The 12,742-nt window shown below is 46.0% G+C and overlaps 1 protein-coding gene across 1 annotated transcript in view; it reads right to left on the bottom strand.

Annotated features, from left to right (window-relative positions):
- Positions 1 to 12,742, bottom strand: part of KIAA1549 (KIAA1549 ortholog) — a 141,756-nt gene that overhangs the window by 32,016 nt on the left and 96,998 nt on the right. Inside the window, exons 13-17 of the mRNA XM_027538424.1 lie at positions 12,163 to 12,359; positions 10,301 to 10,416; positions 5,683 to 5,885; positions 2,414 to 2,637; positions 1,361 to 1,514 (exon numbers count right to left, since the gene is read on the bottom strand). Of these exons, the coding sequence (XP_027394225.1) occupies positions 1,361 to 1,514; positions 2,414 to 2,637; positions 5,683 to 5,885; positions 10,301 to 10,416; positions 12,163 to 12,359 (894 nt within the window). The remainder of the gene's footprint in view (positions 1 to 1,360; positions 1,515 to 2,413; positions 2,638 to 5,682; positions 5,886 to 10,300; positions 10,417 to 12,162; positions 12,360 to 12,742) is intronic.

The following is a 12,742-nucleotide window of genomic DNA, read 5'->3' as shown; positions in this document are numbered from 1 at the left end:
ATTCATCCTGCTGAGGAGCAAGGGAGCCTAATTTGTAGACCTTCCGGCCCTCGGGAGTTATATCAACCCTCACAAGCCAGTTAGGAAGGGACAGCCTTAGGACACCAGAATCACAATAAGATTCCAAGGAAAAGCCTGGGGAAAGAAGCCTGGGATCATCTCTCAGATGATCATGATGCAATTATATTTAGTCCCAATGTCAGTATGGCATTTGGCACATATGTGTAATTATGCTTAGTGTCTCTCAATGTTAGATATGTGTGTAATTTGAGGGATAAAATATAAAACTCAAATAAAACACTGGTTACATAAGCTCTATCTGAAGTGATCACGTACACCACAAACTTTTTCCGAGAGTGTGTTTTTCGCTCATTTCTTTAACAAAGATAGCTCTGTCGGGGCTGCACCTTGGCACAGGGTCACAGACATCCACTGTGTGTCCCAGTGCTGCCAGACACATTGGATAAAAACGGATTAACAAGAAGACACCTGGGTATCTGGGGCTCCTCTCCGTCTTGGAGTGTTTTTATATATGTATTTCTCATGGTCTGTTGGGGAGGCTAGCCCTTTCCTCCCTACTTAGTGGGGTCTGTATGTGTCTTAATGTTGTCAACATCTGCTTCAACACGTGCTTTTCCTTCCAAAAAAATTAAGCCCCTATTTCTTAATTTCCATTAAGCTCTTTCTTCCATTAAAATTAGAAATATATATATATATACACATTGTTGTTTAGTCATTCAGTCGTGTCCAACTCATTTGCAACCCCATGGATTGCGATTTTCCAGCAGGAATACTGGAGTGGGTTGCTACTTCCTTTATCCAGGGTATATTCCCAGTCCAGGCATTGAACCTGCATCTCCTGCACTGCAGGTGGATTCTTTACAAGCTGAACCACTGGGAAGCCATACATACATACACATATATATATACACACACAAACACACACATATAGAGGGAACATCTTAGCACTCCAAGAACAGAAGGGGGCACAAAACCCTAAATATCACTCCTACCACCGAGAAATCCAAACAGTTCCCTCAACCAGGGGAAGGGGAAAAAAAACTTTCTGGACATTTCTGTTTTCCAGTGAATCCCCAAAAGTGCCCATCCTGAAGCCCAAGAAGACAGGGCTTGCACAGAGGAAAAAAAAGCACTGAGCATGTTTCCAGAGGGCGCCCCCAGCAGCCCCCTGGTCCCCAGGACTCAAGTTTCTCCACAAATGAGCGGCCCATCCCTGCCCGCACCCACATGTGCCGCACGACCCAGCTGGCCCCGGAGCATCAACACCACACGTGGCCGCAGCTGGCACTGCTCACTCATCTCCAGATGGCCACCAGATGCAAGGGTCAGCGTTACGCACCGGGCAACCAATATAGGCAGAGTTGTGGACGCCAGGTGGCCTTTTGTACGTGCCGTCGCTGTCTGTGGTGATAAGTCTGTCCTTCTCAGCATCTCCGGGGCAGCCGTTGACCTGGTGTTTCCGGCGTGGCTTAGGGGAACGTTTTATCCTGGAGCTGCCAGGAGAAAAAGACATTATCTTCATAGGAAATTACTTTCCTGCCCTGGTTCATGAACTAAAGGCTAAGGATTTTACCTAGGACCTGCTGGCCACTGTATGAAACACCTCACCGGATATAAACAACGTGTAAGATACAGTCTCTGCTCTAAGAAAGACACAGTCCACCTGGGCAGACAATACTAACACAGAGAACAATACAGAATAACATCATCGCTGGCTACTGGGACCTGACCTAGGTCTTGAAAAGGGACAAGGAGCTTTGGATATGCCCAATTTATCCAACAAAAATAATAAATCAGGAGAGAGGTGGAGAGAGTGTGAGCTGCAGCTGGGATCTTGCCCAGGGCCAGAAACGGGAATGTAGATCAATGTCTGGAGGGCAATGAGGCTAGCGCCTGGTAGGGCGGCAGGCCCCTCGGTGGGGAGCAGCTGGGTAGAGACTCGAGGCCCCACCAGGTACAGGAGCACGGGGTCCACCTGCAGGCAGCCCGAGCCAGCACAGGGGTGAGCCGAGCAAGACACAAATGAGAGCTAACCTTACAGAAAACGCCTCTCCCTTAAGGGGCAGGGGTCTGAGAGACAAAGAAGACAGAGGCTGAGGGCAGCAGCGGGAAAAGAAATGAGCATCTACCAAGCACAGGAGGTGGTGAGGACACTGGGGATGAGGGCAGGATGAGGACAGGGGGGAGGGGGAGCCAGGGCTCAGCGTCTGAGAAGGAAGGGGCTCCCATTTCAGAAAGCTGAATTCTAGGAGACAAGAAACCCAGAAATGGCGACTCCTGGGGTAACAGTGGTGGAAGCGGCCTTCCCCACAGGTGATCGCCAGGCGGGGTCGCCCCCTTCCTGCCGCCCGGAGTCTTCCACAGGGTTCCCCGCCACCGGCAGCACGCCCACCTCTTCCTGGGCTCGATGAACACGGAGGGCACGCTGGCCGTGGGGTCCAGGATCTTGTCGATCTGCATCTGCGCCCTGCGGTACACGCGGTGCCGCTCCCGCGTGTCGCCCGATGACAGCTCGTCCAGCACCGGGAACTCATAGTGCCCGCGGCGCTTGGCGCGCAGCCGGATCTTGTTGCGATGGTGCTCGATCTCAGATTTGTGCCGCAGTGCCGTCTGGATCTGGGGAGCGAGACGAGCCGACTGTTTGCATGTTTCCAGGGATCCGCGCACAAAGTAGTCCAGAGGCATCTTGTGTCTCTCCCCGGCCCTCTCTCCGACCCCACCCCCCGCCCTCACACCTGTCCTAGGCTCCCAAGAGGCACTAAAGGGGCGACAGGGGCAAACACACCCACACCGGGCGCGGAGAGCCTGCCACCATCCCCGAACTGCGTCCCCACCCTCCACGTTGTGCATGTGAGGGGAGAAGCCTTGGTACTCGCTCAGTCATATTTGACTCTGCAACCCCATGGACTGCAGCTCGCCAGGCTCCTCTGTCCATGGGATTTTTTTTCAGGCAAGAATACTGAAGTGGGTTGCTATTTCCTCCTCCAGGGGATTTTTCCGACCCGGGGATCGAACCCATGCCTCTTGCATCTCCTGCACTGACAGGCGGATTCTGTACCACTGCGTGACCTGGGAAGGCCAAAAGTACTCAAACCCAGGAAATCGTCCAGTAGCAACTTTGAAGATCCTGAGGGGCAGTGATTCCTAGATGTAATTCTTCCTAAGAAAAGAGTAAATATTTTCCATACCCAATAGTATCATTACTTAATACGTTTTTAAATTAAGACAGTTCAAAGACGATATTTGCACTATACAACAAAATAGCCATTTACTAATGATGTTTCAGTGTTACCGAAACAAGCCCCATGACAGGAGACCCCTCTCCTCAATGAAGAACATCAACAGGTATGGAAACACGTCCTCCTGGCTCCATGGGGCGCGAACTAGGTCTGGAAGAGTCGGGGAGGAAGGGTAGTGGACAGAGGGTGAGGGCCAGAAACAGGAATGCAGATACAGGTCTAGGGGAAGGAGGCCATGACTCTGGGAGCAGCCAGTCTGTTGGGCTGTGGTGGAGAATAGGGAATCCCTGCCTTCATCAACGTACATCACCTCATTTTCTAAGCCCTTAGCCCTGCTTCAGAGAACTTAACACCAAGTGAGATGGAGGGAGACAGAGGGAAAAAAGGGAAACCAAGATGAGACTCCAACCGGAAGAGACAACAGGACGCTGTCCAAGACCGGACATGGTCCGCCACACCACTGCAGACCAGAAGCCATGTCCTCCTTGAGACTGAGAAGGAGGGTCAGCTAGATGAGAGTCTCAACAAACTTCCCAGCAGGAGAGTTCAGGAAGCCCCTCTAACTCTTTCAGGATCTAACTGTTCTTTAAAATACGTGAGGTCTCACCGGAGGACTAAGATATGCTAGGAATCTGCACCAGAATCTCCTACGAAGAAAACATTTCCATTGAGATGTCTGTATCTACCATACAGGTAGGTCCACCAGAACTGATAACGCTCTTGTTCTTAAGTTGGTTTTTCATTTTATGCTTCATAATCAGTATATATGTTTCCCATACTATATGTATCCATCAAATACATTTGTAAAAGATAGTAAAAGAACAAAGTGGAGATGAATGCTTTCCAGTGGTGAGGCCTCAGACTGGTGAACTCATTCTCTTCTTTTCTTTCGATCACACAGAGAACCCACTCGAGAGCGCTTACTCACGGCTGGTATGAGATACCTGCAACACTGGACTGATGGAAACAGGTCTACGCTAGGACGGGGGTCATGTGAGCAACCCCAGGGCTCCCAAGCATTGGTGAGATGGGACAGCACGTGCCACCTTGAACCCATGACACACGTTCTCGTGGTCACGACCTTGGCAAGGAGCCAATGAAGAAGACAAAGTGTAAGAACTCTTGATAAGACTTCTGTAAGATAATCCACTTTAAGGATTCAGTTGTACCAATTACTACTTCACCTAGCAGAACTCACAAGAGCAGCAGGTATTCCTTAGAGGCAGGAAACTGACAGCCATGATGCTGTGCTGTGTGTAGCCCTAAATACTTTTCCCTGCACTCATGGTCCAGCCCAGGTCAAACTTCTCAAGTTCAACTTAACAGTGACTTGAGCTGGCCTTCTGATTCCAGAATCTTAGGAGGAAAGCAGATCTAACTCACTCTTCCAGGAGTCACTAGAATAGGGTATTTTACCAATCATGATTTAGATCTTGAGGCCAGAGCAGCCCTATCAGAGTTCACAGAATCTACCGTGGTCCCAAGATTACTCAGCGTTCAGTGATTCACTGCGAGAACCCTCAGGACTCAGCATTCAGTCCAATTTATTGCAGCAAAAGGCTACAAAGCAAAACCAGCATAGGGGAATGGCACACAGGGTGAGGTCTGGAGGACCCAGGCGCAAGCTTCCAGGAGTCCTTCCCCGGTAAAGTCATGTGGGGTGTGCTGAATTCCTCCAGCAATGACCTGCGACAACACATGTGAAACGTCTACGAGGGAAGTGTATTAGATACTCGGGGCTCACAGGGTCTTTACTGGAGACTGCTCACACAGGCACCCTGTGCCTAGCATGTACCAAATTCCAGACTCCAGGAAGAGCTGTTCAGCATAAATCATGCTGTTTGTACAAAAACAGTTTAGGTACAGTGAGCCACTCCATTCTGGAAATGGTGGGGATCTTTCCAAAATCTAATTCCAAACCCCAGCCACGGGCTAAGGCGGACTTTCTAAGGATAGCCGGCCCTGGTCTTTAATCTGCATATCTCCAAATGTGCCCACTAGTGTCCACAATCAGTAACTGACCTAAAAATACTGAGTAGCAGATTTAAAATTAAGAATAGTTGTGAGCAGCTCATGGGACTTCTCAGGTGGCACTACTGGTAAAGAATTCACTTGCCAATGACAAGACATAAGAGACACAATTCTGGGTCAGGTAGATCCCCTGGAGGAGGGCATGGCAGTTCACTCCATTATTCTTGCCTGGAGAATCCCATGGACAGAGGAGCCTGGTGGGCTATAGTCCATAGGATCCCAAAGAGCTGGACACAACTGAAGCAACTTAGCATGCACACACGTGAGCAGCTCATATCATTAGCAACCTTTTAACACTAACTTTCACTCATTTTTAAGCAGTGACCAAATCAGAATCTAAGGGTGTTTTGTTTTTTTTTTTAATACTGTACTTTTCCATAAAAGCAAATACCTCTTTGTTAATTTTGTTGGTTTCTGCCACACGGTCAGCCAGGATGGGGTGCGGAGCCGGAGGAGCTGGGATGGGCTGCATGGCAATCAGCTGGATCTTACTGGGGACCCGCCGACTGGCCTCCGAGGAGCGGGAGATCCTGTCCACGTGCTCGAAGATGGAGGCTGATGAGTGCTGCTCGTTCCCTGAGCTGGGTGCTGGCCCTGGAACACAGGGAGAGCAGAATTAATAAACACCATCACCCTAAGAAAACAGCAAACCTTCACAATTATGGATTATTTCCTAAAGGACCCTTAGATGGGTACCAGACCAAAAACACATCCACAACTCCATGGCAGAATATTTGAAATGTCACTCTTTGAGCCTAAACTGTCTGGGTTAAATAGTGTCTCCTTCAACCTCAGTAATAATTACAGATATCTGTAGGGAAGATAAGAAAATCATTATGACACTTTGTGTCCCGGATGATCCTGTTTTGTCTAAAGGTGTTTCAAAGTCTTCAGTAAGACAGGGTAAAGGGTAAGAGGAGCCTGAGGTTGGCCAGCCAGGGGCGATTTACAGAACGTGGAGGACAACACTGCTAACAGCTCTGAACATCCATGCTTATCTGGAGTGAGAGTGATATAAATTTAGTTGCCAAGGCAACTTACCGTCGAAAAAACAAAAGACCAGGGGGACTGTGGACCTGCTAGCAAGTACTGGTTAATGGTGAATGCTGCTGGCTATTCAGTTCTAATGCAGCAAAAAATGACATTGAAGAGTCAGGAGAAGAAAAAGCTGCTGCTTCAAGGAATTAGTTCCCTCTTTACAAAGAGATGCAGATAACACTTGAAAAATGGTTAAAAAGGTAAATTGTATGGCTATATGTATTTCACCACAATGAAGTTTTTTTTTAGTCAGAACTGCAAAGAAGAAAGACATTTAAATGTATAGAAAAAAGAAAAACACGTTACAATGTTAAAAGAGACTGGATCTTGGTGTAATGGGTCATTTTGTCCGCTTTTTTGTATTTTCTATAATGAGGATTTTCTCTAGTCAGTATTACTTTTATAATAGAAATAGCCTCAATAAACTTTTATTTTTAAAAGGCAAAGAGAGAGGTTAAGAAGGGCCAAATAGATGAAAAGAACTCTCCAGTTACATGCACTAAGATCCCTGATGCCCCTCCTCTAAGCCACAGTCCCTCTGGGCTACTCTAACATTGCTCGAAAATAAGTGGCCAAACACCAAAAGAGGGGCTTCCCGGGTGGCGCTAGTGGTTAAGAATCCATCTGCCAATGCAGGAGATGCCAGAGACATGGGTTCCATCCCTGGGTCTGGAAGAGCCCCTGGATAAGGAAATGGCTGCCCACTCCAGTATTCTTGCCTGGAAAATTCCATGGGCAGAGAAGCCTGGCGGGCTACAGTCCAAGGGGTTGCAAAAGACATGACTGAGCACACACACACAGGCCAAGAGAAGCAGTGAGGGCATGTAGAAACTGTTTCTAAACAAAAGCCTGAGTTTTGAAACCTCAATCATAAGTGAAAAATATAGAGGTTTTCCCCTCAGTGTAAAAAAGTGTTGAGCAAAGCAGTAAGGAGTAGTAGTTGATATTTTATAGAAGGAATGCACAGCAGTGGGACACAAATCTTTCTATTTCCTCTCAATTTGAATTATATTCATTTATGTTCAGTAATACTCATCCCAAGTAATCAGAAATTACATACTTAACTCTGTGAATGAAGATGTCTCTTAGCGAGGAGGCACTTGTCTGCATTCAGGCTGTTCCCAGGCTTTCTTTCCCTGCCTGGAGGGAGGCTGACCCTTTGTATAATGCAAACACAGCCAGACAGCACCTTTCACCAGGGAGCTACTCAAATTACAGGCATGGAGCCTAGTAGGAGATAATTAGCTCTACCAGATAAGGCCAGCCTTGCTAACCCAAACTTTCAAACCAACGGCAAATGTCACAAAGGGCGTCCCATTAAGTCACTGATACTGAAGGCAGAGGCGGCCTCCTCCAGGATAGTGAAAACAAAAAACCAGGGTGCAAAAGTGACAGGAAGAAAGGCCCGTCTGCTTGTGTCATCTGCCTGCCTGGGTCCCCGGGGCTGCAGGCCTCCTACCGACTCCTGCCCTGCCCCTTCCCACCCCTCATCTGGATCCTCACTCTATAATTCACCAGCTGCAACAGGAGAAGCAAGAGATGCACAGAAAACCCTCAACTTCTAGACTGCCTGGAACTCAGCCCTTCATCCAAAGGCTGAAAAGTGCGATATGTTGTTTGCCATATTTATACGTTAAACAGACATATATATACCCCCATACATATATATATATAAACAAACTAGATTAGTATATATATGTAACACATTATTTTACATATAATAATACATATTTTTATTGTTTGCTATCCACTGTACAATTTTTTTAAAAACTGCCTGAATAATAATGACAATGGAAAGTGCAAGGGCTACGTAGATAGATCAATGCTGCATGAATACTGCTTACTTAAGGCAAGTAGGTGTTAAAATCTTTTCTCTTAAAAGACTGTTCTATACATCTTAAAAAATTAGAAAACAAAAAAAATTAAGGATAGAAATTATAGTGTAAGACGATGTCCACAGAACAGAATGACACAGGAAATGGCAACCTCAATTACTGCAATACTGAACCAACAGAATGTTTATAATGGAATATTAATTCCATTATCAATAAGTAAGTACATCTTTAAATCAAAATAGTGGCAGGTGAGCCTTCTAGGACCCACAAGAACATCTAGGCCACTTGTCTCCTTCCACAGTCAACTCTGAGCCCCAACACTGACATGTTTACTACCTGGATTTTGAATATATGTTGAGAGTGATATTTGATTTTTGTTAGCCATGCATAATATACTGGTTCTAATACTTGTTAAAGGGCTTTCCTGGTGGCTCAGTGGGTAAAGAAACTGCCTGCAATGCAGGAGACACAGAAGAAGATGGTTTGATCCCTGGGTTGGGAAGATCCCCTGGAGGAGGAAATCACAACCCACTCCAGTATTCTTGCCTAGAAAATCTCATGGACACAGAAGCCTAGTGGGCTGCAGTCCAAAGGGTCACAAAGAGTCAGACACGACTGAGTGACTAAGCACAGAAGGAGTTAAAAACAGGAACTAAAGAGGAAGATTTTCTTAGACATACAATTAACAGAAATTAAGATGCTCCAGAGCTGATTTTTGTCCCCCAAATATTTCTTTCCCAGGATCAAAATTAGATTTTAATCCTGTCTATCTGAAACAGTACCCCTGTTACCATGGTGCTAATTTTTAAGATTCTATGAAATTAGATCATTAGATCTAAAGAAAAAAATTCTTCCCTTATTCTAAGGGATTTTTTTGCTTTTGTTTTTAACACCAAAAAAGAAACAACTGGAAGGCATCTCAAAAATCAGCTAGTTTAGTCCCAGAGGAGTTCCCACAACTGAGGGACATACAAGGTCACAAACATGACAGTGGATGAAATAGGCCCTCCAGCTTCTGTCCACAATCTCTTCACTTACAGAGTATGGTTCAGTCTGTACTGCAATTTCATAGAGATATTTGTAATGGAAAACGTAAGTATATAAATTACTATTAAAAATTATATCCTGGGAATTCCCTGGCAGTCCAGTGGTTAGGACTCTACAGTTTCACTACCAAGGGCTTGGGTTCAATCCCTAGTCAGGAGCTAAGATCCCAAAAGAGGCGTGACACAGCCAAATAAAAAAATAATAAAATGATATCCAGAGGCACTTCCATTTTCTTTGCACTACTAAAACACAATCCTGAAATATAAATAAAACTCCAGCAAGTACAAGAGCATTTATTTAACAGAATCTATTAAACTAACACCAAAGCTACCCTGTCATCAGGCCAAAAAAGGCTCCAAGTCCAGTAAGACCGATGAGCTAAGTTCTACTGCAAGACATATGAGTTTGAAGACAATACTGTTTAGAAGGGGAGTGAAGTACATTTCAAACCTGGCCTAAGAAGCGACAGCATCTGACAACACACACAACTATCTGACCACACTCAACTATCTCCTGGAAGACAGACCTAGGACAAGGACCAAATATAATGCCCTTGGACCCAGAATAAATAATCAACGTTCTGACAGTGACAGCCGTGAAATACTTAAACGGGACCCTAAGAAGGTCACCGAATCCTGGATGCAGTTTTAGTTGGATTCCTCCTTGTCCTTTGAAGAGGAAAATTGTTAGGACCCCAAACTAGATTCAAACATGACCAGTAACCTCAAAACACACATAACTGAATCTCTTAACTTCTAGCCTGGCCCACCAGCTCAATGCAGACACTGATACAGTGTTAGATGGTGACAATTAATCTGAAAAATCCACTGTATGAATGATGAATATGCTAATGCACAGGGCTTTTTTACATTCTGCATTTGAAGTAGTATAAGAGCCTAGCCTACTGGAACCTCATAATGACTTTTTTTTTTTTTCACCACACTGCAGGGCTTGTGGGATCTTAGTTCCCTGACCAGGGATCAAACCCACACCCTCTGCAATGAAACAGCAGAATCCAAACCACTGGACTGTCAGGGAAGTCCCTCATAATTACTACTTTTAAAGTGGAGAACAAGAAGGGTCACAGACCACTCTGTGGGGCTCTGTGGGACTTGCCATCGGTCACAGCTCCTGCAGTCTTGTCCCCCGCTTCCCTCTCACTGGACTCTTCACTTACTGTGGAGTCGGCATCTGAGGGAGAAACTCTGCAGATACAAAACAAATGCAGATGTTAGGAAAAAGAAAGAAAGCAGGCAGAAAGGTCACATTCATCTGGATGTGGAAGTCAGGCTTCTGGGCAAAACTGAGAGAAGTCAAACAGTCCAAAACCCTGTTTCGAGGCGCAGCATCTTCAAGGACCGCATTGACAGCACGGTCACCTTTTAAGGACAGCGTGAGATACCCTACTAAATGGCTCAGCAGACTCATTTCAACAAATGCTAGAAAACCAAGTATTTGCTGGAGGACAGTCCCCCCAGCTCCCAGTGGAAACCTGGCAATCTGGGTTGGATCAGAGGATCTGAGATTCAAGTTTGGTTAGGGGTTAGCTGGGCCTGCAAAATTTCTAGGAAGCCAGGGTCATTCTGTAGTCACCCCATATAATTCCAAATCTTTGGAGGAAGCCTACACTTCTAACACAAAGGCAATGATTATCGCTGTTAATTGATTCTATATATAAAAAGCAAGTGTGTCACAGAACCCAAGTTGCTCCAGGATTCACTGAAAAGCCTTAAACAGTTAACACCCCTTCTCTTTGAACTTTCTGAAATGCCCAGACATTCTAGTGCCCCTGAGGGATGCGAAACTCTGATATTAACCATGCAGAACATTGAGATGTTGTGACTAAGTGTCTAGGCTGAGGCTTCCAGAGGAGAAAAAAAGACTTTGTTAAATTGTACTAGCATATTCAATCATCTTTAATGATTTGATTTATTCTCACTCTGCAAAATAATTAAGCAAATGATCTCTCTCTACATTATTCATCTTCTTTTGTAAAGATCATGTTCTGACAATCATTAAATTCTTAAAACTAGGCCAGAACCCCTGGGGTATGTTTTCTTATAAATCAGAAAGTACAATGTCATCTGGAATGTTGGTATGATCACACACTTTTCCCCTCTCAACAGAAAACCTGAATTTGGCATTCCAAAGTTCAAAAGAAGGCTGATAATTCGAGGCTTCAATACCAAAGCCTGATCACGCTTTGACCTAAAGCTAAGTTAATAAAACCTGACCCTGAACGTTGTCTTCTTTAGAGAAGGGCAGCCCGTCTCACAAGGTCATAGGGTCACAGTAGGTAGTCTGTTAGCAGCAATGCCCCATGTGCTTAACGTTGGTAAGAGGAATGGGAATTAACTGGGAAAGGGGAGCTGGGCAGGGGAGTGGGGAGCAGGGCGATGGAGAATCCATGCACACATGCTAAGGAGGGTGACAAGAGGGGCAGATGGAGAAAAGCCAAGCAAAGAAAGTAGGGTGTGACGAAGGTCACCTGCAGACCAAGAGAGGAAGCCCCAGCTCCAGCCGCCAGCATAACAGTCAAGGGCAGAGCCAATGCTGGCCAAGTGTGTATCATAAGCCATGCACTTTTTATACATTTTTGTACATTATTCCTAACATCACCTCCAGAGGGCCTAGCGGGGTCACCCCAGAATATATACCCTCGAGCTGGTCAATCCCTAATGAAGTTCCAGGGGGACCATCAAACCATATGGATCGGTGATTCATAACCTTACCCACTTTGGGGCAAGAAAGCACATGGGCCTCCTCTGGGAGTCCATTAGAGTGGACCAAGGGCCCTTGAGTGTGCTGATTTTGGGGGCCAATCTCACCAGTCTTCCAGGCTGCAGACTTGGGCAACATTCACCATCAGCCCTTCTGCTACTGGAAACTAACAAACGGAAAATAGAACCACAGGTCATGATAGAGAACAATACAGAAAGCCCAGTAAGAACCTTCCTCTGTGACGGATGTTCTTGGAAGGGATCTTTGCCTTGGGGCTTGGCACATCTCCGTTCTCAGAGGGCGTGGTGTGGTCCTTCACAGGTCCCGGCAGTGGTGCTGGCTCGTGAATGATCAGTATGTCGTCCTTATTGTGCTGACCCAGGTGCTGCTTAGCGAAGTCGAAGCCCTTCACACTAGGGATCTGCAGCTGAAACACACACACACACACAAGTGAGACAGTCAAGCTGATGGTGAGTGCCAGCTTTCTGACCCAAAAGTGTGCTTGCAATCTTACCCATCAACTTCAACATGCATCTCTAGAACACTGATCCGGGCAAGAATTATACCTTGAGTTTGCAGAAAAGACAGATACTTGCTACAGATTAAAATACAAAGATTAAAAAGTTAGACCACGATACAAGACATCACAAGACTATGCCTGACCACTGTCACAGCAGTGACCCAAGCCCGGATGGTGGCATGGGGTGAGACTCTTCTCAGAGAACAGGGACTTGTGCCAGGACTCAGAGGACAGACCAAATATAGAAATAAAAAGAGGTGGCTACTCAGAGAATGTCCTCAATTGCATCA

The sequence above is a fragment of the Bos indicus x Bos taurus genome, chromosome 4 (assembly GCF_003369695.1).
Source record: "Bos indicus x Bos taurus breed Angus x Brahman F1 hybrid chromosome 4, Bos_hybrid_MaternalHap_v2.0, whole genome shotgun sequence".
In the NCBI taxonomy this organism is placed as follows: Eukaryota; Metazoa; Chordata; class Mammalia; order Artiodactyla; family Bovidae; genus Bos; species Bos indicus x Bos taurus.
Note: the sequence above shows the minus strand (reverse complement) of the source record. Positions and strands in the feature narration are given on the sequence as shown.